Source organism: Protopterus annectens, chromosome 12.part0, assembly GCF_019279795.1.
Source record: "Protopterus annectens isolate FY-2018-M chromosome 12.part0, PAN1.0, whole genome shotgun sequence".
NCBI classification, from domain to species: domain Eukaryota; kingdom Metazoa; phylum Chordata; order Ceratodontiformes; family Protopteridae; genus Protopterus; species Protopterus annectens.
The window spans coordinates 493,247,156-493,271,841 of record NC_056746.1 but is presented as its reverse complement, the minus strand read 5'-3'; the positions used below and the strand labels follow the sequence as shown (position 1 = coordinate 493,271,841).

Here is a 24,686-nt window from a genome sequence, read left to right as displayed (position 1 = left end):
AAATGTATGGACACAGCACTGCCAGGATTTGGACACTGTCATTCAAATAATACCTTGCCTTCAAAAAGAATTTTTGTGGTGGGCTCAGGAATGTCACCTAAACAAGGGACTCTCTGTGACCCGGCCAGAGGCGAGTCAGATTTTAACGACAGATGCCTCGGACATTGCTTGGGGAGCTCATCTAAATGGAAAGTGGATACAAGACAAGTGGCCTGCCAGACTACAGCATCTACATATCAACATGAAGGAGATGTTAGCAGTCCAGTTTGCATTAATGGCTTTCAAGGAGTTACTTCTTCCAGGGCAGGTGTTGATTCTAACAGACAACACAACTGTCATGTGGTACATCAACAAGCAAGGGGAACACATTCTTATCCTCTATGCAGGCAAGCAATGATTTTATGGGAGACTGCGCTAAGCTTGCAACTTACTCTTCAGGCAAGGTTTCTGCCAGGAGCACAGAACTCCTTAGCAGATGTGTTAAGCAGACAAATCATGGATCCCCACGAGTGGAAACTGGATCTTCATGTATTTCAGAAATTGACAGTGTCATGGGGAACTCCAGACATAGATCTGTTCGCTTCTCCACTAAACCACCAGCTGCCAAAGTATTGCACAAAGGGGTTTCATCACACAGCTTGGAAAGTGGAGGCTCTGTCTTTCAGTTGGAAAAACCTTCATGTGTATGCCTTTCCACCTCTGCCTCTTCTTCCAAAGGTACTATTAAAGGTCAGACAAGACAGGCCAAGGATGATTTTGATAGCTCCAGATTGGCCTCGGCAACACTGGTACCCACTACTACGGAGTCTGGTAAAGAAGCCTCCATGGCCTTTACCTCTGATTCCTCATCTGTTATCTCAGAAGGACGGTCATCTGCTCAATGTCAAGCTTCACTCTCTTCATCTAACAGCCTGGCATATTCTGTGTTGAAACACAGCAGGTCTCAACTTCCTCAACAAGTTTTAAATGTGATTATGGAAGCTAGAAGACCTAGTACAAGGAAAGTGTACGCAGAAAAATGGAAGAGATTTTTATTTTGGAGTACAGCAAAGAATTTGGAGATTTCTGAGCCTAATTTGAGTGTGGCTCTTCAATATCTTACTGAGTTATTGGACAAAGGTTTGTCCTTCTCTTCCATTAAGATTCATGCTGCAGCAATTTCAGCTCACTATGATTGTGATCCACCATTGTTTTCACATCCTTTGTTCAAGCAGTTTCTTAGAGGGGCAAAGAATATACGACCCCCACGTAGAGCTCCTACTCCTGCTTGGGATCTCAATTTTGTGTTGGAAAAACTTACTCTACAACCTTTTGAGCCTGCGGCTACTGCTGAATTGAAATACTTGTCATGGAAGACTGCTTTTCTGTTGGCTATTACTTCTGCAAGAAGGGTGTCTGAGTTGCAGGCCCTTATGACAGTAGAGCCCTTTTTGATTTTCCATAAGGATAGGGTATCATTACGTACTAATCCTTCCTTTATGCCTAAGGTGGTTTCTAGTGTGGCTTTAAACCAAACTATTCATTTGCCTACTTTTATGCAGACCCCAAAATAAAGGGGAAAAGATTTTGCACACTTTAGATGTACACAGGCAATTGCGTTATTATTTAAGCAGGACTAAGGATTTCAGGCAGTCTCAGCAGTTGTTTGTTTCTTTTGCTTTGAGTTCACAGGGCAAGCCTGTGTCAAAACAAACTATTTCTAGGTGGATTGGCTTTTGCATTGCATTTTGTTATTCCCATCATGGCAAGGAGATTCCAGCTGGGATTAGGCCTCATTCCACTAGGGCTACTGCCACTTCAACAGCATTTCTAAGGGGTGGCAACTAAGGATATTTTGGAAGCAGCTACTTGGAGTTCAGTGCATACCTTCTCTAAGCATTATCACCTTCCTATCTACTCTAAGTCTAGGGCTGGTTTTGCCACAGCTGTTTTGCAAGGCATGTTGTCAGCTCCTGCTTCTTTATGATTTGCCAGCCTCCCTTACCTCTGCTTTGGGATTCTACCCAATAGTAAGGACTGCAGCAATGGGGAACGAAGAACATAGTACAGTTTTGTACCTACCATAAATGTAGATGTTCGAGGATCCCCATTGCTGCAGTCCAATTTACCCTCCCTCCTTCCCCTCTGTGTTTAGGGGTGGTTGTGTAGGTGAGGTTACATGCTGATATTTTTGTATATATTCTTGTATATATTGTACATATTTTTGGTGCAGGTATTTTGGGCCTTGTCTTTTTAGGGTCTTCTGACATCTGGGGCAAGAAAAGACTGAGGATATGACGCCGGACATGCGCATTAGTACCCTGACGTGGACGCCAGTCTAATGCGCCCTGACCGACGTCAGCCTTATACTCTGGTATTCGGGCCGACTGGACGGCGGACTACACCCCAATAGTAAGGACTGCAGCAATGGGGATCCTCGAACATCTACATTTATGGTAGGTACAAAACTGTACTTTTTCTCAGTACAGTACTTCCAAGATGGCAGTCTACTTGTTCCCTTCCTTTCCTTTGTTACTGTAAAGATGGCAGTCTACTTGTTCCCTTCCTTTCCTTTGTTACTGTAAAGATGGCAGTCTACTTGTTCCCTTCCTTTTCTTTGTTACTGTAAAGATGGCAGTCTACTTGTTCCCTTCCTTTTCTTTATTACTGTAAAGATGGCAGACTACTTGTTCCCTTCCTTTTCTTTGTTACTGTAAAGATGGCAGTCTACTTGTTCCCTTCCTTTCCGTTGTTACTATAAAGATGGCAGTCTACTTGTTCCCTTCCTTTTCTTTGTTACTGTAAAGATGGCAGTCTACTTGTTCCCTTCCTTTCCTTTGTTACTGTAAAGATGGCAGTCTACTTGTTCCCTTCCTTTCCTTTGTTACTGTAAAGATGGCAGTCTACTTGTTCCCTTCCTTTGTTACTGTAAAGATGGCAGTCTACTTGTTCCCTTCCGTTGTTACTGTAAAGATGGCAGTCTACTTGTTCCCTTCCTTTCCTTTGTTACTGTAAAGATGGCAGTCTACTTGTTCCCTTCCTTTCCTTTGTTACTGTAAAGATGGCAGTCTACTTGTTCCCTTCCTTTTCTTTATTACTGTAAAGATGGCAGTCTACTTGTTCCCTTCCTTTTCTTTGTTACTGTAAAGATGGCAGTCTACTTGTTCCCTTCCTTTCCTTTGTTACTGTAAAGATGGCAGTCTACTTGTTCCCTTCCTTTTCTTTGTTACTGTAAAGATGGCAGTCTACTTGTTCCCTTCCTTTCCGTTGTTACTGTAAAGATGGCAGTCTACTTGTTCCCTTCCTTTTCTTTGTTACTGTAAAGATGGCAGTCTACTTGTTCCCTTCCTTTCCTTTGTTACTGTAAAGATGGCAGTCTACTTGTTCCCTTCCTTTCCTTTGTTACTGTAAAGATGGCAGTCTACTTGTTCCCTTCCTTTCCTTTGTTACTGTAAAGATGGCAGACTACTTGTTCCCTTCCTTTCCTTTGTTACTGTAAAGATGGCAGACTACTTGTTCCCTTCCTTTCCTTTGTTACTCTACATTTTTCTGTTAGCAGTTTATCAATTATTAGTTTGGCTGCATTGTAATGTATCCTATCTTTTTGGCACATGAATTTCTCTTAAAAGTTCTGATTGTTGTGTTCTGTTTAGCTCTTATATACTTTTTGTAATCTATTTAGTTCATCTGTCTTAATGTGTCTATCTCTGTTAAATCACGTGTGTCTTCCCTTAGATCATTTTCTTCTGGACTGAGAGCATTTTCTTTGCTCCCTGTTTCCTGTGAATCTTCCTAAGACATATCCTCATCATATGCATCCTGTTTTCACCTACTGCTCCTTCATAAGGGGACCTATTTGACCATCTTTTCACAACATTACTTAGATCAGAGTTCACTGTTTACTGCTCCTTGCCTTGCTGTGTAACATTAGCTAGACTTTTGTACTGGTCTCCTAAAGAAGGTTCCAGACCGTTACCATGTGTAAAATCTTCAAATGCCTCCTGCTCCACCTGCTTCTCCTTAATCTAGGGACCCATTGTTCCATCATGCTGTGAGACTGCCTGCATTGGAGTCTCAACATTAAATCCTTCACAGGTTATCCATAACTTCAGTTTCTGTTTCTTTAACTACTACTTTACTAATACAATTTTTTTGCATTTCATCTTTGTGATCTTATTTATTGTGTCATGGGATTTTCCATATCCAGGTGCTTTTGCCTGTATTTTTCTTTAAATATCTTTGGAGTTGCATTTTTGTTTTGATTAGTTGGCCTTCTCCATTTGCATGTATGTGTGGCACCATATCAGATCTCTCTTTCCCATGTCCATGGTTGTTTTTATACATTTCAAAAAGCTTTTTTGATTTTTACACTTTCTTACTTATGTCTCATTGTTTTAAATGTTTCTTTGTCTATTTCATTTTTTTTTACTTTGCTGATCTGTTCTATTAAAGAACATTTTATTTATTTATTTAACATTTGTTGACCAGGAAAGTCTGACTAGGACAGAGCCTGTTTTCAGAAGAGGCATGGGGAGAAACACTCCAAACGCATGTCTTTGGAATCATCTTTTGCTGAAACATTGTTTGCTTTTGGCATTTTTTCTTGAGCAAGTATTTTTCTTTACTCTAAATTCTCACATTCTTTTTGAATATCCTGGATCTGGGAATTCAGGGCTTTTTGTGTAATAGTGACAAAACATAATTTCTTTCTTAACCTCAGTAGTCCATTTTGTCATCCCTGTGCCTCTTTTTTTTATTTTTTTATTTTTTTTTTTTTAGCGTGACTTTTTTGTGGACTAAAACTTCCTTCTACCATGGGGGGGCCTATCCTGCCCCTGAGCCTGCCTTAACCCTGTTCTACACTGCCTTTTTTTCCAGTCCTAGCACCAGTGTGTACACCATAATTGAGCAGTTTTTATCTTGAGATCTCTGCACCCAGCAATCTTTTTTTATTTTGTAACATGCCTTTCTCCATGCTAAATAAATCACAGCAATATATCAGTGTTGTTTGTTGAGATTTTGTGAAAACAGGGTCCACCGTGTGAGGGTACTCACCTAGACTTGAGGGTGTATTCCATTCCAGCAGTACTACTCTCCTTTTCCTGCTGCTTTCGTTTCTCCATTCGGACCCCTGTTTACGTCTGGTAGTGTCCTTTTTTCTTAGCAATGTCACAGGCCACAGCTGTAGCTTACTTTTATGTACTGCTTAGAGCATTTGTAACTACCACTCTGATAAACATTGCCTTTTATATTTCTGCACTGGCACCTGTCATTCATTGCAACCTGTAGTCAAGCTGGTACTGTCATTTTCATGTCTGTAATCGTCACGCATCTCTGCCATTCACGTTGCTTTTCTCCTTTTCTTTATTCCATATGTTTGATCAGTGTATTTTAGGTTCCTTATTTCATAGGTTTGATCAGTGTATTTTAGGTCTTTATTTCATAGGTTTGATCAGTGTATTTTAGGTCTTTATTCCATATGTTTGATCAGTGCATTTTAGGTTCTTTATTCCATATGTTTGGTCAGTGTATTTCAGGTGCTTTATTCCATAAGTTTTTATCAGTGTATTTTAGGTCTTTATTCCATATGTTTGATCAGTGTATTTTAGGTTCTTTATTTCATAGGTTTGATCAGTGTATTTTAGGTCTTTATTTCATAGGTTTGATCAGTGTATTTTAGGTCTTTATTCCATATGTTTGATCAGTGTATTTTAGGTCTTTATTCCATATGTTTGATCAGTGTATTTTAGGTTCTTTATTCCATATGTTTGATTAGTGTATTTAAGGTCTTTATTACATATGTTTGATCAGTGTATTTTAGGTTCTTTATTTCATAGGTTTGATCAGTGTATTTTAGGTCTTTATTCCATATGTTTGATCAGTGTATTTTAGGTTCTTTATTCCATATGTTTGATCAGTGTATTTTAGGTCTTTATTCCATCCATATGTTTGATCAGTGTATTTTAGGTTCTTTATTTCATAGGTTTGATCAGTGTATTTTAGGTCTTTATTCCATATGTTTGATCAGTGTATTTTAGGTTCTTTATTTCATAGGTTTGATCAGTGTATTTTAGGTCTTTATTCCATAAGTTTGATCAGTGTATTTTCGGCTGAAAAAAAAAAAAAGTCAGTGATAGCTCACAGAGTTGCACTTCACTGAAGTAGAAAATTAAAGCAAACTATCTAGCTTTGACAGGATTCTTGCTGATGGGTTAGTGGCACGGAGCACTTGTGGGGGCTGCACCCCCTAACTTAAATATCTCAACTCTAAGGCTGCACAAATTTGGAGATGAGAGACAAGCTTTGAAAAAGGTGGATTTTCTGTTGTACACATTGCTGTGTGTCACTAAAATTTAAGTAGCATTGTTAGAGGTCATAGGGGTCACACTTCCACTAGGCAGATGTTGGGGGCTTTTCTGCTAAGTGCCATTGAGTGTGTATGATGACCCTACAAAATGTCATCCTGAACCATGTTCTATCTTCAGCCAGTCAATGAATTACAGATAACAGATGCCTGCATTGCTGTAGTTATTTTATCAGTCCTTCACATTGTCAGTCTTACACTTTGATGTTGTTCTTCAACCTCACTAACCATTATGTCTTTTAATAACGGTCTGTTTCTTTGCATATGTCTGACGTGTGAAAGTCATAGTCATAATCTGAGCTTCCAGGGAGCACTTCATTTTTGTTTCTTCCAGTACTAAATTATTTGCTTTTCAGTCTGGTAGATACGACCTGCAAAAGCATTGTTTTTCTTCCTGACTTCTTTCTTCACAATCCAACTTCCACATCCATATGATGTTTTCAAAAATACCACAGCTTGGACAGATCAAATCTTCATGTGCAAAGAAATGTCTGTGCACTTGAAGATAGTATTATCCTTCATTATTTTGACATGAGCAATTCATCATCGGCTAACTTGGCCACTTGTAATTTTATTTTTGATTACTGATCAAGGCAAGCAGAATTTGTTTCTACTTTTTCTCAGTCAAGAATACATTTGTAGTTTTACCAATTGCCAGAATTGTCTTTTTCATATTAAGGTTCTATATTGTCTAATCTTGATAAACAGCTCTTTCAGGTTGTCGTCATTTTCAAATAGTAATATTGCATCAATAGCATGGCAGTTTTAAACCCAGCTACTCTGAAGTATGCAGCCTTGCCGTACACCTTTACAGATTGAAAACCACACTGTTACTTCTTTTGATCATGAAAGCTGTCTGGTGATGTGGTCTACCCACGTTTCTCTTTGTGGCTCACAGCTTTTCATGATTTGTGCAGTCAACAGCCTTGTTATAATCAGTGTAACACATGCAGATATCATTTTGATATTTTTACTTTTTTCAAAGATCTAAGATACATCCAAGACGATGTCCTTTATTTTTTGCTTTTTCCTAAATCCTGCCTGCACTTCCAGCAGTACCTGTTCCACACGTGGTTATGGTCTTTACTGAATAACCTTGAGAAGATTCTTGCTGACGAGAGATAAGAGACGTTATGCATTCCACAATCAAGTGGATCACCTTTCTTCATGCCTGGTGTAGATCTGGATTTTTTCCAGTCAGTCAGGCATAATATAGTCTTCCAAATTTCCTGGCAGAACTTTGGAAGCATTGTAACAGCTGCATCCGAGAGCTGTAATAATTTAATGGGAATGTTATCGATGCCTGGTACTTTATTCCATGGTAAAGCTTTCTTGACTCCCTGTAAAACTTGTGTCTGAAATGGGCATATATTTAAGAAATTCTGCAAAATATTGGTTAAGTGAGCTATGTTATTTAAATCGAGTTGTGTCAGGGAAAGTTGTTCTATAAAGTGCCCAACTTCTGAAGAAAACCTTGAATCAGTGCTTTTCTGGTTGCAAGCTTTAGATATATAAAAAATAAGAGTGAAAGAGGGAGACATTCAAGACATAGAAAGCAATGTCTCAGGCTAGATTTTTTACAGATGGTAACTTGTAGCTTTGGAGCAGTGTACTGCAGTTGTTCTTTAGTTATATTTCACTAGTTTCTGATAGGAATTGACTTGGGTCTGAAATTGCTGTATCTCAGTGTATTCCTTCTTCACCAAGGCTTGCCAATCTCAGAGGTGGAATTTATAAATAACAGGGCTGTGGGGGGTAGTGCAGGGAAGCTTGCTACCCCTGCAAAAATACTGTAAATGCATAATAGATTGTTTTTCGCTTTGCTGTTATTTTATGAAGATCGTGATTTATTTGGATCATACTTAATTTCTCAGTATCTGGACTTGCAATGCCAAGTGCCAAACTCTCAACAGATTCTCACATCTCTTTTTACCGATATTCACCCCACAACTGATTTGAGTGCTTCTGTTGTGTGCTAATTCATTCTTTCCCTCCCTCTAAACTGTGAATACATGCCTTTACTACAGTTTACACCCAACATCCTGTATTTAGGTATTTTATTTTACCTTACTGTACTGTAAGACGCTGTCCGGTTCGATTCTCAGCTAGAGCATCTTCTGTGTGGAGACATGCGTGAATGGGCGTACCTTCGGTGAAGGTTGTGCGTCAGGGCTGGCAACTCGGCACATAAAAATCTACTGCCAATTATTAGCAGACCAGAGTTCCGCTGTGGCGACCCCTAACCGGGAAAAGCCGAAAAACACAACAACAACAACATTTTACCTTAGTGTAGAAAATTCATTCAGGCTACATCAATGAAGTGATGGATTTTATTTGTATTACTATGTTGTTACTCTGTGTAGTTAAATCCTTTGTGTTACATAGTTTGTTTATTCCTTTTATTATCCCTGCAGACTGTAGCTGAAATTTTCCATTGGATCCATCCATTTACCTGCTCAGTAAATAAACAAATAAAATTGCCTGTAATACCTACACTTCTTTCCTTTCATCAGCAGTTTTTTTTCCTAAGAGTAAAATGACAAATATCTTCTAAAGATTTTACTGATTCATCTCTGCTGATGTTCTTCAACCATTTTGTTCTCAGTACTCATTAAGAAATTCTTAGGTGCCTGTCTGTTCCTCGAAGGAACTTATAAGTGTGCTTCCAAAAATCTGTATTAATCGGGAAATAAGATGTGTGTCAGTGATATGCAGAAAAAATGTGGATCGCAGGTTTCAGTAAGAGTGGGATCCCATTAAAAGTTTAGTTAAGATGCCACTGTGTAACTTGTAGCAAAACCACCTCAGTTGTGGTTGTACGGTTCATTAAGGAATGCCTTACCCCCTAAGCTACTATACTGAGGCAGTTGTTATTTGACAGAAGATGTTTTTTTTTCTTAATGTCAGTATCGTGTGGACTAGATATTCCTGACAGAGTTTGCCACTCACATGAAGAGCTAGTCTGTAAAGTGCAGTTCTACAAATCCCTGAATATTTGAGTGGAAGGTGATAGGTTTCATACATAGATCTTCAGTTTTACTGTCCAACACCATACCAACAGTCCTACTGTCTTCTGTTAGTAACTGTAATATATGAATTAAAAAAAAACGGCGATTTGCATAACAGTATGAAAACTCTTTAGAACATGCTGTGATGAGAATAAGTGCTACGGCATAGTGTTTTGCCTAACTGCATCAAGAAAAGAAAGAAACATAGACATGAAGTCAAAGATGCAGATGTTAATGCCAGGTGAATGCTTTCATTCAGTCAGTCATTCATTCATAGACTCTTAATTCAGTTTAAGGATGGTACAGAATCAGAATCTCACAATTTGAAGTATTACTGGTTCCATTTGTGATATCTTTGGGTTCATTAAGAAACTCTAACACTTTGTGAAAAGACAGACAAGGAAAGACATGCAGACACACTCTGCACTTAAGGCATTCCAGCTGAGACTCAAACAAGAGAATCAGGCACTGTGAGGTAGCAGCACTAATCACTATGTCATCCAGGTGGTTGCATATTTTAAATAATTGGTATTAACTTAGCAACTTTGAAGTTGAAATGTCATAATTTACAATACAAAGAATTAACTTATTAAATTTGGAACACCTTTTCAAAAAAAAGTAAAACTTGCATTACAAGGAAGTACAGAAAATAGGAAAAATGCAGAGATGTACTGTTGGTAGTTATAGTGGGGGGAATACTGTCTAGAAGGAAGGGTGTTATGAACCGATGGACTTTATGACTAGGTAGAATGCTGCATGGACATTATGCTTTTATTTATTTACCTTATTTGTCATTTAACTGAGTCATAAAATTAGGTTGAGACCTATCTTAACTGGAGGCCCAGTCAGGCAGTAGATAGAGATTGAAACAATCAAACCCAGAATGACACGATGAAACTTGTTGACAGCAGGTAGCCTTAATCCTCTGTACTAAACTGCCAGACTTACATGCACGAATGTATGGAGCATGGAGGTAATCTAGAGAAGGGCCAGTAAACTTACACGTGAGCTGAGAGCCGGGAAGATTAACATGTATACAAAACTGAAGAAATGTACAGAAAGGAAGGAGTAACGGTTTTACATCTGGAATGATCTCAAGTGAGATATTTTAGCCTGGTGGTTCAAGTGGCTTCATTTACTAACATCTGGAAAAGCAGGACATTTTTCTTTCCTTTTGTAGACAGAATGATGAGGTGATTTGCAGGTTTCTAAAGGAAAAACTTGAGTTTGAAATCAGTGAAGTTTCAAAAATTTCCTAGACAAATGTATGTCAGGATTGGAGAACAGTTCAGGTTTGTGGTGTCTGAACTGATATCTGCAGGTCATTACATTGGATCAGTAATTAATAGTGTTTGAAGCACATGTATTTATTTGTGATATATCAGAATCCATATTTCCATTTGGTGTTAACTCTCATTTAATACTTCTGTGCCCCAGCTGTATTCCTGCTCTTTGTCCTCATTTAAAAGACGTTAGTGTCTTTACCCCGTTTTTACCCAAGTAAAATCCATCTATTTTGCCTATTTACATTTCTAACATAAAAATATGTTCCCTATAGTGAATCAATTAAGGTGGTAAAAATATGTTCATGGTATTGCTTTGCCTGTTTCATTTTATTACTGCCCATAGTATACTCAGCTTCCGCAGAAGCTTGCTGTTTTTCTTTAATTTTTTTCCCTTGTTGATAACTGCAAACATTTACAGCCTTATGACCTTACAAAGTGTACATTATAGATTCTGAGATTACCTGAGAAATAGGTAAGCTGCGGTGGTACAGCGGTAGCGTTGTCCTCACAGCAAGAGGTTCTCCTGTTCGATTTTCGGCTGGAGTGCCTTCTGTGTGAAGTCTGCATGTCCTCCCCACGGTCGAGTGGCCTCCGAAAGACATGAGTGAAGCCTCTGAAAGACATGCGTGAATGGGCGTGCCTTCACTGAAGTTTGGGTGTCGGGCTGGCAACTCGGCACCATAAAAATCGACTGCCAATCATTAGCAGACCGGAGATCTGCTGTGGCGACCCCTAACCGGGAAAAGCCGAAAAGACAAACAACAGTGACTCAGATGTATTGTGCTGAAAGCTCCTTCCCAGGGCACTGGCTCAGTTCACTTTATTACAGTTACATAAGAGCAAAATTGAAGTTTCTTCTACTTGAGCTAGGAAGACACAGAGACGTGAATGCAATGACACATCACAAAGTATGATAAAGCCTGTCAGTAACTGTAGCCGTGATGAAAACCCGCGTATCTGTCAGTAGTGTTTGTTTTTCATAAAAGCAAAATGTTACCTTTCTTTATCCGTGTTTACTAGACTCTAATTAGGATTTCTTTAAAAATAATAGTTTGGGAGTGGGAGTTTTTGCCCTTTTAGAACAGTATGACATGCTTTGACTCTGTCCAACAGAGTTTAAATGTCAGTGATTTGCATCATCTGTCGGTAATACGTGCCCTTATCAGCCACTGTACTGTCTCTTCCGACTTACTACTTTCTTTTTGTAAATTTTAACTCCTAGGCCAAGAACAGTGAAATATAATTATAAGGAGGGTACATCTTTTTTTATTTTAAAGTGTCTCCTAAAGTACTGGCATCTCAGTGAATTATAAATTAATGGCTAAAAAGGCATTCTGTCTCTCCTCTTCCTCTGAGCTGTAAGGAGAGAATGCTTTTTCTTCTTATAGCTCAGAGCTGTTAGAGAAGGGAGTACTTCTGACTTTTTTTCATTTAAGAAGCTACTTAGACCTACTGAGTCATTTTTTTATGTTGTGCTGCAGTATCCTTTCCTTATAGTAAACTTAGTTAAATATTATACATTTTGCATTTAATGGAAAAGCTGCTCACATCTCAGGGCAAAGACTGTCATCTGAGGAGTTTAAGCCATTTTTATTTGCACAAAGAATTCTATAAAACATTTTGGCTTATTGCTTAGAAGTATGTGTTTCTGTAGAATTGCTTTAACATTTTCGCTAGACATTTTCAGAAAATGTTAATTGGTGATTACCAAGTAAATGTTCCTAGATTCGCTACTAGCGTCAAAGGCAAAAGAGCATCTACATATTGAACTGAAGTGAAAAGTATTGCTGAATATGCCGAACATATATAAAGCATAAAAGCACCACTTTTGTTCAGAAATCCATACTCTTTTTAGACCACAGTCACAAGATTGTATGTTTTAACAGTTTTTTTATTTGTTGCACAGCATGTAACTATGGCAAAACTTTCAATTCTTTGTTTTTCAAAATTTACATTTTCTCAGTTTCAAATCACCATCTGGCCTTCTGAATTTAACCCTAACTACAGTTGTCCATATCTGTATATTGCTTGAGTATATTCCTGTAAACTTTTCTGGACAAGACACATGGATGATCGGCCTTATACAGCATGTTGCATGAACTACTAGTTTTTAAGACAAGCAGGCAACATAGTATGTGCTTATCTGTCAGCATGAGTAAAATGTATATTTTGCTGTAGTCTTTAAAATGGCAAAAAATGTCACCTCCTCTGAGAAGGTTGTTGCATTTTCTACAGTAATATTAACTTTATCAGTATGAAATAAATTTTAAAAGAATATGATTCTTGTGACCTCTATGAGTGCACCCAAAATGCTGTGCAGGACAATATATGATACTTAGCAATGTAAGACCATTATTATCTCTGAAAGCATTTGAAGTATTCCTGAAAACATCTCAGAATGTACGTTACAACTCTCAGCTGAAGAATCCACTTAGTGACTTCAGATTTAAAGATGTGTTTACAGCTTCTTCATCTAATGCAATTCCCTGTTTGAGTCTTAATGGAGGGGTGTTGCAGACATTAAATCCATCAATGGAAAACCTCCCTATTCATGAAAAGAATGCAATTTTTTTCTGATATAATGACATCTCAGTAAATATATAGCTTGGACATTTGTTTAATACCCCTTGCTAATGGAAACTGTGCATAATGCAACTTTCCATCCTGGCTATAGTGAAATGTAAAGCCTGTACAAGCACATGTGCAAGTGTGCATAAAGTACTGCCCCCTAAATTCTGCTTTCTATACATGATGGCAGAGAAACCACTTATTTGCTTGCTTACTTACTTTGTCTGTCATACATTGTGCTTAACAGTGTTGCTTTGTCTATTCTAAACATGGCAGGCAGTAGAGGAATATACTAGTTATGTCCCATCTGCCTTTACAGGTTATACCTGCATAGCTTATGAGTTTACATCTACATGGTGTATACTACTGTCTCCTTTATGACTATCACAGCATAACTGTAGGAGTTTAACCTGCACAGCAGGGCTACCTAGCTACTGTTCTTCAATTACACTTTTTTCAAGTATGAGTACCTCATGTGACTTTGAGTAGTCCCTTCATAAATTAATGTAGTAACATTACCAAGTCATAAATCTGGATGCCTGAGTTTGTCATGAAACCGTTAAAAATTAAAATGGGGTATCCTGTAGTGCCCACTGTGAAGGTTGGGTAGAGATGGGTGAAGGCTGCCAGCCTAGCCAAATAGAATTTGATACATAATTCTGGCATTTATAAATATAAATGTAAAATACAGGCTTGTTACTTAAATGAAAGAAAATACTAAAATGTTGAACTTCAAGATTGTAGCAACATTGCCATCTGCTGTAAGGAAAGCTAAATCAAGCATTTCACATCTGTTCTTTGAAATTAAAATAATTTCATTACTGCCTTTGATGTTTTACAAATCATCTCCAGTCCAGCTAGATGAAGGCTTCCTGCCTATTGTTTTAAGGCTAAAGTTAATGACCAGAATTTACATGTGGAATGTCCTTTATTGCTCCAAGTGTAAAAGAATGTAAATGCAGTTTCTGTGTGGCCTGGGAACCAGGAAGGTGTAAAAGATGATGTAATGTTTAGCAGAACTGCAGTTTCAGTTTAAACAGTGAGAACCAGAAATTATTAAGCATTTGTGTCTGACTATTCAACTCAGCACTGCCTTGCTCTGTGTAAGTAAGTTATCATAAAAGTGTGTTTTCTTGTAGAATTAGCTAGGACTATAAAGATTAGACTAAGTGTTTTTCTGTTATGTCAGAAGTGTACTACTGAATAATTTTAAGTTTCTGTGTGATCTCTGAACTCTTGAATGGCACTGTGGTGTAGTAGTATGATCTTGTGTTTTTAATATTTATTATTAAATATTTTTAAACCCTTTTCAACTGTGGTTTATGTAGAGATAAATTAAGCTCTAGAATACATAGCATGCTTATAAGTGATCCTGTAATAAGCCCTTCCAATAAGCCTTGATTGTTTAAGTTACACTAATATTGGATAATAATGTTGCACAATAATGATTGGACACCCTTTTAAGGGCCTTTGGGTAGCTGATAATTATTAGCTGGTGGTGGCAGTAATTACTACCGTATAGTCTGGGTAAAGGGGCACAGCTGTAGAATCTGTGTCAACCTTTCCCAGGAGTGTCTGTGAAGTTGTATAAATACTTATCTCAAAGTTTGTGTGTGTCTGTGTGTGTGTGTGTGTGTGTGTGTGTGTGTGTGTGTGTGTGTGTGTGTGTGTGTGTGTGTGTGTCAGCTACTTGGGCAGGGACACAAAGCACTGGTTGGACAGAGATAGTACTGAAGGTTAGCTTGCCAGCTAGGCTGAGATCTGGACCCTATAGCTGTGCCAATGGGTAGTCTTATTGGGGACCTGGAGAAAAGGGGAGCAACCAGCCCCAGACTGACTGTGATCTCTGTGTGCACTTAAGGGAAATTGTACTTTACTGTGTGTATTTGTTATCCTTTCCTCTTAGTGGTGAGGATTGCGGCTCCTTGATTGCTGGGCCAGGGCACGGGTGTCACACCCACATATCAAGACAAACACAGATTGAAACCTGAATGGAGAGTAATGTGTTCATAAAGCTAGGGTCAGAGGACCACTGGCTTGATTTTCATGTAGTAGGCAATCTCTGTTGTAGATGGAATTGTTGTTTGTTAGCTTAGTGCATAAGAGCATTTAGCACTGGTAATGGATTCAATGGTTGAGACTTGTAATGCTAAGTCCCATATTGTAGAGACTGAATTGCTGAAAATCGAGACTTGTTTGTACTAAGTCAGAGATTGTGATTTCTCAGAATATGTCCTTTTTCTTCAAGGTATGGCAGTCTCTGAATTGGTATATATAAGTTCGGGGATGTGATGCTTCAGTTTAAAAGGAGAAGAGCAATGTTCAATAAGTGCTAGTCTCCTGTATTCTCTCACTGTCTCTCTCTCTTTTTTTTCAGAATTCCATCACTCTACATTACAAGTGCAGACATTTCAATATTGAGCTGTCAGGACTTTGTTACAGTACATATCAAAAATGTAGCTAAAGATGCTAAACACTGCCACCCCTCTCAACTCAAAGTTGAGGATCAAAAATCTTCACAAAGTTGAGGATAAAAATAAAAAAAGTCTTCTGCCATCTGCGCTCTTATAACTCTAGCAAGCTGTTTGGCACAGCTGCAACAGTACACTCGCACACTGAGTGTTTCAGCTGTGACTGTAGATGCAATATCAGCATTCAGTTATGAAGCCACTGTATAACTCACTGCTTTGTAAAGCAGTACTTGGCACTGCAGTCAGGCACCATCAGCACCTGGCATTTGTGCACCCTTACAGCTTGTGCCCAGGGCAGCTTCTCCCTTTGCCCCACTATAGTTACATCTGTGGTACATATACATCATATGAATGTGAGAATTCACTTGTAATGTACCCACTGTGCGACACTCTTCCTGTTTCTGATTCACAGCATCTGTGATGAAGAATCATGGTACCCAATTAGTGTAATAAAAGATCCATTTTCAGTGGAGGACAGTACAGTGTGTGTTGTAGCACTTCATGTCTTAAGTGTGTGGTAGGTGGAGATGTTGGTTGTCATACACTAATGAAAGGGGACTATTCCCCTTCCTACTGTGGGCAGAGTTTTGCTTAACAGGAACATTTCTCTCTGCCTTATGCCATTGCAGCACCAGAAGTGTATGCAAATCACTATAAATAAGCTGTATGATTACAGTTGTGCAGCCAGGAAGACAGCTGCAAGACCCACTTTATCTTCAAACGCCAGTTCATCATCTGTTCCTTACTCAAAATCAAAGTTAAAAGTGTCCATAATCCTTGAATTTCATTCACTAAAAGAAAAAAAAGCATGTCCTTCCAGAAACATTTCCTTCCCTCAGTTGATGTCATCCAGTCTTTTTAATATTAATGTGAATGCACAGGCAGATGCACACTTTTGTTTTGTTTTGAACATAAGGCATTATTTAAAACTATTTGAAAAATAAAAATTAACAAAATGTGCTTATAACATCAGGAAAACGGTAAAATAGCTTTGTTGAAATAGAAAAATATTGATGACTTTAATCTATTAAGTATACTGATATTTTAAAGGAAAGTTTCTAGAATTTTCTCTTCATTTTTGTGACTTCACCTTAGCTAACAAAATTGTGCCACTGATGCATTTAATTCTTTCACAGGATCCTGGTTCCACTCCTCTCCTGTCCTGGATGCAGGAATGACTTTGTATTGTTGTTGGCTTGCATCTTTCTAGCTGGAACCCCAGGACTTGCTGAAATGAATTTTTTGATATGTGTGTGATAGTTGTTCAGGCTGTGAATGAATGGCATGGTGTATAGCAGCCTGGCCTCCTCTTTGCTGTACATAAACAGTATCTCTGTAAAAAATCATTTGTATTAGATCTACTGGTTGCAATCCTATAATAGACTGAAAGCTAAGTCAATGAAGCAGTCAGACAACTGCCCTCCTGATTGCAGTCCATGTAGTTGGAACTCCGCTTAAAATCTTGGCTGTAGCCAGGTATACAACTCTTGTCCCATGGTGTACAGCTCTAGTTTTGAGGGGGACAAGTTTTGTCCATCAAAAGAGCGTGGAGTGTTCCAGCTCAAAATGCACATGTGAAATGAAAAGATTGCAAGTGAGCCAGCATAAATAATAAATGTCCAGATTTATATATGCTTGTTGTCTTACAACTATGAATAAAACATTTCTAACAAAGAATTTTAATATATATGCTGCATCTTTTGGGGTCTGGGAAATCCTATCTTAGCAAAACAAGCTGTTAAGATGTGGGTAGTAAGTAATACCACGAGTTTCTGTACACATAAAGGATTACTGGCTTCTCTCCAGATGTGATAGAAACCTTTTAGAAGATGGTGTACAGTTCCAGTGGTCTTCCTGTCCTTTTTTAGTAGCTGTGGCAACATCAAGAGTCTTTGCCAAAACACAAACTCCTTGTTGTGATAACAGTTTTGTACTCTGTGACTGTGGTAGATTTGTCTTTTATAAATATTGTTATAATAAATACCTCCAATATCTTGAGCTGTTTTGCTACAGAAGTGCCATTGGAGATGTTTCATGTGGGATGTGGAAGAGAGGAGTCCTTCCTGCCACAGATGCATTCTTTTTGTTTTAAACAAGAAACATCTTTATTAAATTATCACTTATGACAATCATATATTTATATAAATGAAAACAAACCATATTGACATATTATATGCATCATTTATAATCTATCCAGTCATTGTCCATGAAACATTTACAAAGCTCATTCAATTTGTACCTTCCCTTAAACCTCATTTCTCTTCCTAAACATTATTCTGTATTTATTGTTACCACAAAACCACAATTCCCATTTTCCTATGTAATTTGCTCCTACCCTTTTCTTAAGATCCAGCTTCCAGTTGTTTTATCTTTTGTTACTATATTCACTACATCTAGTACAGTTGGTTTAGACTTTGAGATCCCTTTTCTAGTAATGTTTTTTTGGCAGCCACCAGATTTTAACTCAGTAGGGTCTTACTGTGTCTAAGCAATTCTGATTATGAATCGTAGCTCAAAAAATCATTTCCTTAGTTAACACCAATTTTACTCACCCAGTATTTCTTGTTAGAGCAGTCTGCAGGAAAATTTTAGTCTACCAACTCATTACACTCCCCAAAAATATGTTCCTATTTACCTCTTTACTCCCAAGTCACACCTCCAACATTTGCATCTACCCGAGGAAAAATTCTCTTTTTAACACATCTTACAAAACTTTTTGTTTTAATGAAAACCCTCAAATGAACAAACACACCTCCAGAACACTCCCAAAACTATTAACTTAATACTAACACACAAAAATATGTACATATTCAAGTAATGAAGTTTAACTATGCTAACAGGAACAGTAGTCTCAGATTGACAGCCACACTCAGAGACTTAAATTAACCTAAAACAAAGGTTATTCACGCTAAGACCTAAGGTACACCCTGTGCTTCTACTTCCACTAAGTGCTGCATGTTTTTGTCTCATCTTTATTCCTATCCCATATTTAGAAAACAACTTGAATGTTTGCAAAAACATCTCCTAGCCATTGGAAGAAAGGAGCATTCTGGTTTTATTGCCCCTTATGAGATTGTCTCCATTGAAGCATGAGAAACAGATAACACAGTTGCATTCCACTACACATATTACACTGTAAACATTTATGTACTGGAGGTAAACATTGCTCAGTATTCATTACATTCAGTGTTCTTTAATTTATTTGTTTCCCATTAAAGCTTGTTGCACATCAAGACAAGGGCTTTAATCCTGTCATTCCGCTATGCAAAAAAAGCACATCAGTTTTTCTTGTGTCATGCTGTTTTGTCCAGATTTTCTTCTCTTTTTACATTGCAGTGCCTACATTTCTTAAGCAGAAAGAAAGAAGGAAAAAAAGAAAAATAAGTAAGGTTGCATGTTTACATTAGTATCCCTTGTCTGTTGGGATGCTTGTGAATGTCTTGTCACTGTAACCAGCATTTTTTAAAGACCTTTGAAGAAGTTAATTTAATACATCTAGTATTTTGCAGCCACTAACTGGTGACATAATTGTGTTGGTGTCTTATTTCTTTTGAGTTAGGATTTTACAGCTTTGTTTAGAAAAAATAATTAGACAGGAGTGTGATTTTAACTTTGAGTAGTATAGTCTGATAACTGTCTGTCTGCAGTAGGTACTCTTCTGTAAACATATCTGAACTTAAAGGAGAAAGCATTGGAATGACATAGTTGCTCCTGCGGCAGAAGCTATGCAACATGAAGAAAAGTGCAGAGGACTTGAAGATGTGGTTGTATGATGTGACATTATATAAGAGTCAGACCCTTCCCTATGCGCAGTACAAAAATGTAATATGTGAAACATCCTGGTGTTCTGCACGTATATGTATGTGTATGTATGAACGCACATGCTTATTGTATATGTAAGTGTAAATGTTGATAAAAAAGCATGACTTAAGGAATGAGAGGCTATAATTTGGTATGGACCAATCAAAACTGCACAGTAAGTGATTAATTCTGAACAGCAGACTCCTTCAGCTAGATGTAGTGAAGGGAGTTTAAAAATGCCCATATTTGAAAACTTTTTTTGAAATTCCAATGCAAAGAGGGAAAGCAGATAAACGGGGTCTCATGTTTTGAAGTGAGCCAATCAGTTATTAATAATGACTAACAAATGAGAGTGGCTACAGATGATGAAATGACTAATTGTAAATGAAACAATCTTCAATCCCTTTGGCTACAAGGAAGTTTATCAAAATAAAGGATTTAGACTTAACTGTTGCTGCTTGAGAAGAGCATTAAACTTTTTGCAAGTAAGCCCCAGCATCACTAAGTCAGTGGGTTTGACCAAGATCTCACTGGTAAGTACTAGCAAAGTTAACAGCCTAGGCAGATCAAGCTGGCTAATTTTTTCCGTAATCCTGCTAATTATTTATTCATTCTTTAGCCATTCCCACATGCATTTTTTTTCATTTGGGACTTTATTATGGGAGCACTTCATTTAGTACTGCTTGAAAGATTTTTGGACTTGCATACTTAATGAATTTATTTTCAGCCTTGTACACCAATATCTAAAACTGCATTCCTATGGAAATTAATTTCCCTAACATTAGAATATCGCATAATTCCAACCTTTTATATATTAGCACACCTCCACAATTATGGTTAACTCTTTTTGCCTGGATGATTTATATTTCCATATTCTGCAGTACTACAGGTAATATTCTTGGTTTACTTGTCATTTTAGGCTTCAGGAGTTGTATAGCCTGGAATTATTAGCAGTTTTAGTAGGATGTAGATCTATGATCAGATGTCTGAATAACATTCTCTCCCTTTAATTTGCCTATTTTTTAATGAATGGTCACTGTTTACGTGTAACTTTACCAGTTTTTCCTTTCACACAGAGTTCATACTGCCATATTTCTGTTCAGGGTAACAAACCTGTGTTGCATTAATCCTTACCCAGACTACAACCCCTTTCTAAGCATTTAACTGTGACAAGCAAGCAAACTATCATTTAACATTTTAGTTGTTTAGGCTGTTAACTTTGCTAATTCTGCTGTGATCTTACTCAAATGCCTAAAATCAGCAGTCTTCCCCCTGTCTGTTCACTAATGATGTGGAATAAGCTGTTAACTTTGTGAGGGTTCAGCTCTGACACACATTTTCTTTGCATGATTGCGAGACCTGATGCTAGATGCAGGTTAAGTAAAATCAGCTGGAATGAAAACAGGTGACCAATTTTTTGAGAAAGGCTATCAGTGAAAACTGGAAACTGACACCGAGTTTCAACTTTAGAAGATTACACTAAATAAATAAGGTTATTAGTGATGAGAAAGAAAAAACACGTAAATGTAAAGTTATAATATTGAGTTTTTAATGATAAAAAAATGTTTTCAAATTTTAATCAAAGCTGTTTGAGAAGGTATTTTTTTCATGTAGTACATTGGAAGTTTTTTGGCATGCATCATTTGAACTCTGGAGGATATCCAATTACTAAAAATGGATTTTTGTTCTGATTGCTTTATTTTGATATTGCACTTCTGTCACTGTGCACCTTTCTTCTGCATTTTTAACAATTTATTTTCTTTCTTATAGGACTTTAAAAGCATCTGAACAACCAGTGGCCAAAGGAGTGTGCAAGTGCTTCTGCCGATCAAAGGGACACGGATTCATCACTCCTGCTGATGGTGGACCTGATATATTTGTGCACATCTCAGAGTAAGTGTCACATCATGTATATTCAGATTGGTTCTTAAGAAAGCGTGGTGTTTTTCTGTTCCTTAACCTTTAACTTGATATACAAGATCTGCCTCCTACTTGCCGTGTCTCAGGCTGTGCTTACTGAACTATAAGCCTATGTGATGTAGGACCCCAGCAAATTATTTTTGGCAAGTTTGCTGTAGCTGTTTAATACGTATGTACACTCCTCAGAGTAAGTGTCAAATCATTTACATTCAGAGAGGATGTTTCTTGGGAAAGAGAACAGCATTGGGTTATAGTCCTGAACTTTCCACTATATATTTGAACTGTGTCTCCAGTTAGACTAGACTTTAAGTGTAGGTCTGTATGGTCTAGGAGCACAGTAGGTAATTTATAGGTAGCCTTCTAGAAGATGGCATTGATGTTTGAACTTTGCTGTGTTCCTCTCACCCCCCCCAGCACACACAAAGTAATCTTTCTTACATATTCTGTTAGGTTTTTTTGCCTGCTTTCAATAAAGATCCCACTAAAACCATTTTGGTACTGTACTACCAAGTAGTACCACTACTGTACTGTACTACAAAGTACCATAGATTCAGCTGTAGAAAGCACTTTATGGTTGTAGACCTGCCGGTTTGTGGGTAACAATGGATGCTTGCTGTGCAGTGGTCCAACACTTTGTTGCATTCTTTTGATACCCTTGTACTTCAAATATCTCAAGTCCCTATTGGCAAAAAGTCTGTTGGTCAAAGACATTCAGTAAACACAAGTCAACTAAATTTGTACTTTTGGCAAAAATCAGCATATTGAAATGTTATCTGTTCTTCATTCTTCTAGGTTTTGCAGCCTTAGAGTTTGAGTGGGAGCAGTGGGAGGAGGTTTTTCTTGTGTGGGGGATATAGGCGAGATGAATGTTCCTTGCATGGGGGATATAGGTGAGATGAAGAAAGTTGTGGCAGTTTGCATCAAGCACCATTTTGGACGGGTGGTCTGAGCTTGAATATTTTTGGCCATTCGGTAGGTACTGATACAGGCAATATTCATCCCAACCTTTTGAGGGGTTTGTTTCTTAAGCAAACTATGGTATAGTACATGGTACATGGCATGAAGCATGTGCATTTCACTGGTTCCACATTTCTTTCAGGCTGCTCATTCTGTTCTGAACTCTTACTTTGCTGTTAGAAATTTCCATGTAATACACAAAATGTTAACCACTTGTTACAGTAAGCATATCAGGACCATCCCAAGCACAGCAGGCTCTGTGTAGTACACAGCAAGGCATCACTAGGTTAAGCAGTGCCAGTGTTTAAACTCAGTGGCTTAACACTGTCAGTGACAGAAACTAAAGACCTTTGCTATTCCAGCTCTTGGTAACCAAAGATTCAACCCAATGAAAAGATCAGGCAGGACACCTTTTTAGAAATACCAACCAAGTACAAGAAAGGTCTAAGGTGAATGATCTGAACAGCAGGCGTTTAATCCTGTTTTCTATTCAAGGTCCACCTCTGTCTCGGAGGATTCTACTTCTTCCCCTAGTTCATCATTCTCCATTGAGGTCTCAAGTTCCCTAGCACTGAGAGTGGGAGATTACAGCAGAGTGTCAGATTTCCAGCACCTGCCCATTAGGGTAAAACTTGATTTATATATATACCACCTAGGTGCTCAGGTAGAGGTGGGTCTGGGTTCAGAAAGTAAGAGCAGCACCCTGGATGCCCAGTGTCAGTGTAAGTCTAGCATGTTTACTTGATATAGCCTCCATTTGACTCTGAGTGATGTGTCAGTTGTTGGGAAAGGGTGAAGAGTATCCCATCAGGGTCTTCTTTGGCCACTTTTGAGCCTGATTTTTTTCTCTGCAACAGTTTAACTTTGAAGATATGTTCAGTGAGTAATAGCAGATGATTGAGGGGTTGTGAGAGAGAGAGAGAACCATTTACAAGGCATCTATTGATTCTCTATACAATGTCGGACAAGCCCTGACTAATAGTGTGCATGTGACGTTCATGTCAGGTTTACTGCATCAGATTCACTGCCCATGTCCACTGTTGATTGCAGAAGTTCAAGAAAGGCAACTTAAAATACTACACCTACAGCCTTTTCTTCAGACTCGGTCAGTCTGTCAGCTTTAACAAAGTGCTTATATTTTTAAATACTGTACAGTCAGTAAAAGTGCAGAGATAAAAATACAGGATCAAACAAGTAACACAAAAATTAAATAGCAGTGAAAAAAACACATGTAAGTGTTGAGCTCCATGGTGAAAAAATTAAAGATTTTAATTGGAAGTAGCGTGTGTATTAATCTTTGAGAGTCAAAATGAAATAAACTTGCAATCCAAGATAATCAAGACAGCAAAGTACTTCACTTGAAAAGATGGAACTTAAGTGCTGTATGTTGTCTTGCTGACCTTTGTGTTCAAGGGCACAATGAAGTGTAACAAACGAGTCACAAACAGTTCAGAAATATGTTATCAATATGAGGCACAACATGATGTTTTTTTTTTTTTAAACACCTTTATTAAACTATCACTTTTGCCTTAAGCAGTACCTGTCACTGGACTTGCTGGGCTCATGTCATCATATGGGCATGCAGCAACACTGTAAGGGTACAACCATTACCTACATGGCAACAAGCCCCCTGTTTACCTGTCCACCTTAGATTGTGGCAGCCATCTCCAACCACAGACCCATATCACCATCCATACAAATCTCTACATGCCCCTAGCACATACCTACACTCTCCCTCCTGGAAGACATTGCTTCATGATTCCTCTGTCCCTCATTGTTTGTCTCCTCCACTGCCCAGGTCATTAGTAAAATGTAAATCATCTAGGGCATAACTAGGACGTCCCCTGTCACCATGGAGCCAGCATACTTGCCATCTCTTTCTGCCCTTCACTGCAGTTGGCTGCTCTTCTAGTGATACACCCTCTTTATCGACTCTGCCCAGTGCAGATCCCAGTGGTCCAGTATCTCTCTATTCTTCCATTAGGTAGGTATAATGAAACGTTGATGTGTTACATCAGTCTTTCCTTCTGCCACCCTGGTTTCTCATACGTTTCTTTCTTGGACATTATTTTGTGAATCAGGCTGTAAAGAGATTGTCCACCTTGCCTAAGTCCCTGGATCAGACAGCTGTAGTATGACTGCTGGCACACTGCCAGGCTCTTTGTATGGCGTAGCATACTTCCAGTGCCAAAACTATTTCAGCCAGAGCAGCTGCCTTTGGGCATCCATCTTTAAATGGTAGGTTTTCATGACTCCCTTCTTAAATGTGAAAGTGAAACAGACAGCCTTGTATGCTGCTGTGACACTCCACCACTGGACCAGTAATCAAGGA

At 38.2% G+C, this 24,686-nt stretch overlaps 1 protein-coding gene across 9 annotated transcripts in view; it reads left to right on the top strand.

Moving 5' to 3' along the window:
* The window catches only part of CARHSP1 (calcium regulated heat stable protein 1), a 963,972-nt gene that overhangs the window by 515,279 nt on the left and 424,007 nt on the right, over nucleotides 1–24,686 (top strand). For all 9 annotated transcript variants that reach the window (XM_044089611.1, XM_044089606.1, XM_044089612.1 and 6 more), the window contains one exon: nucleotides 21,248–21,370. In XM_044089611.1, coding sequence (XP_043945546.1) covers nucleotides 21,248–21,370 — 123 coding nt within the window. The remainder of the gene's footprint in view (nucleotides 1–21,247; nucleotides 21,371–24,686) is intronic.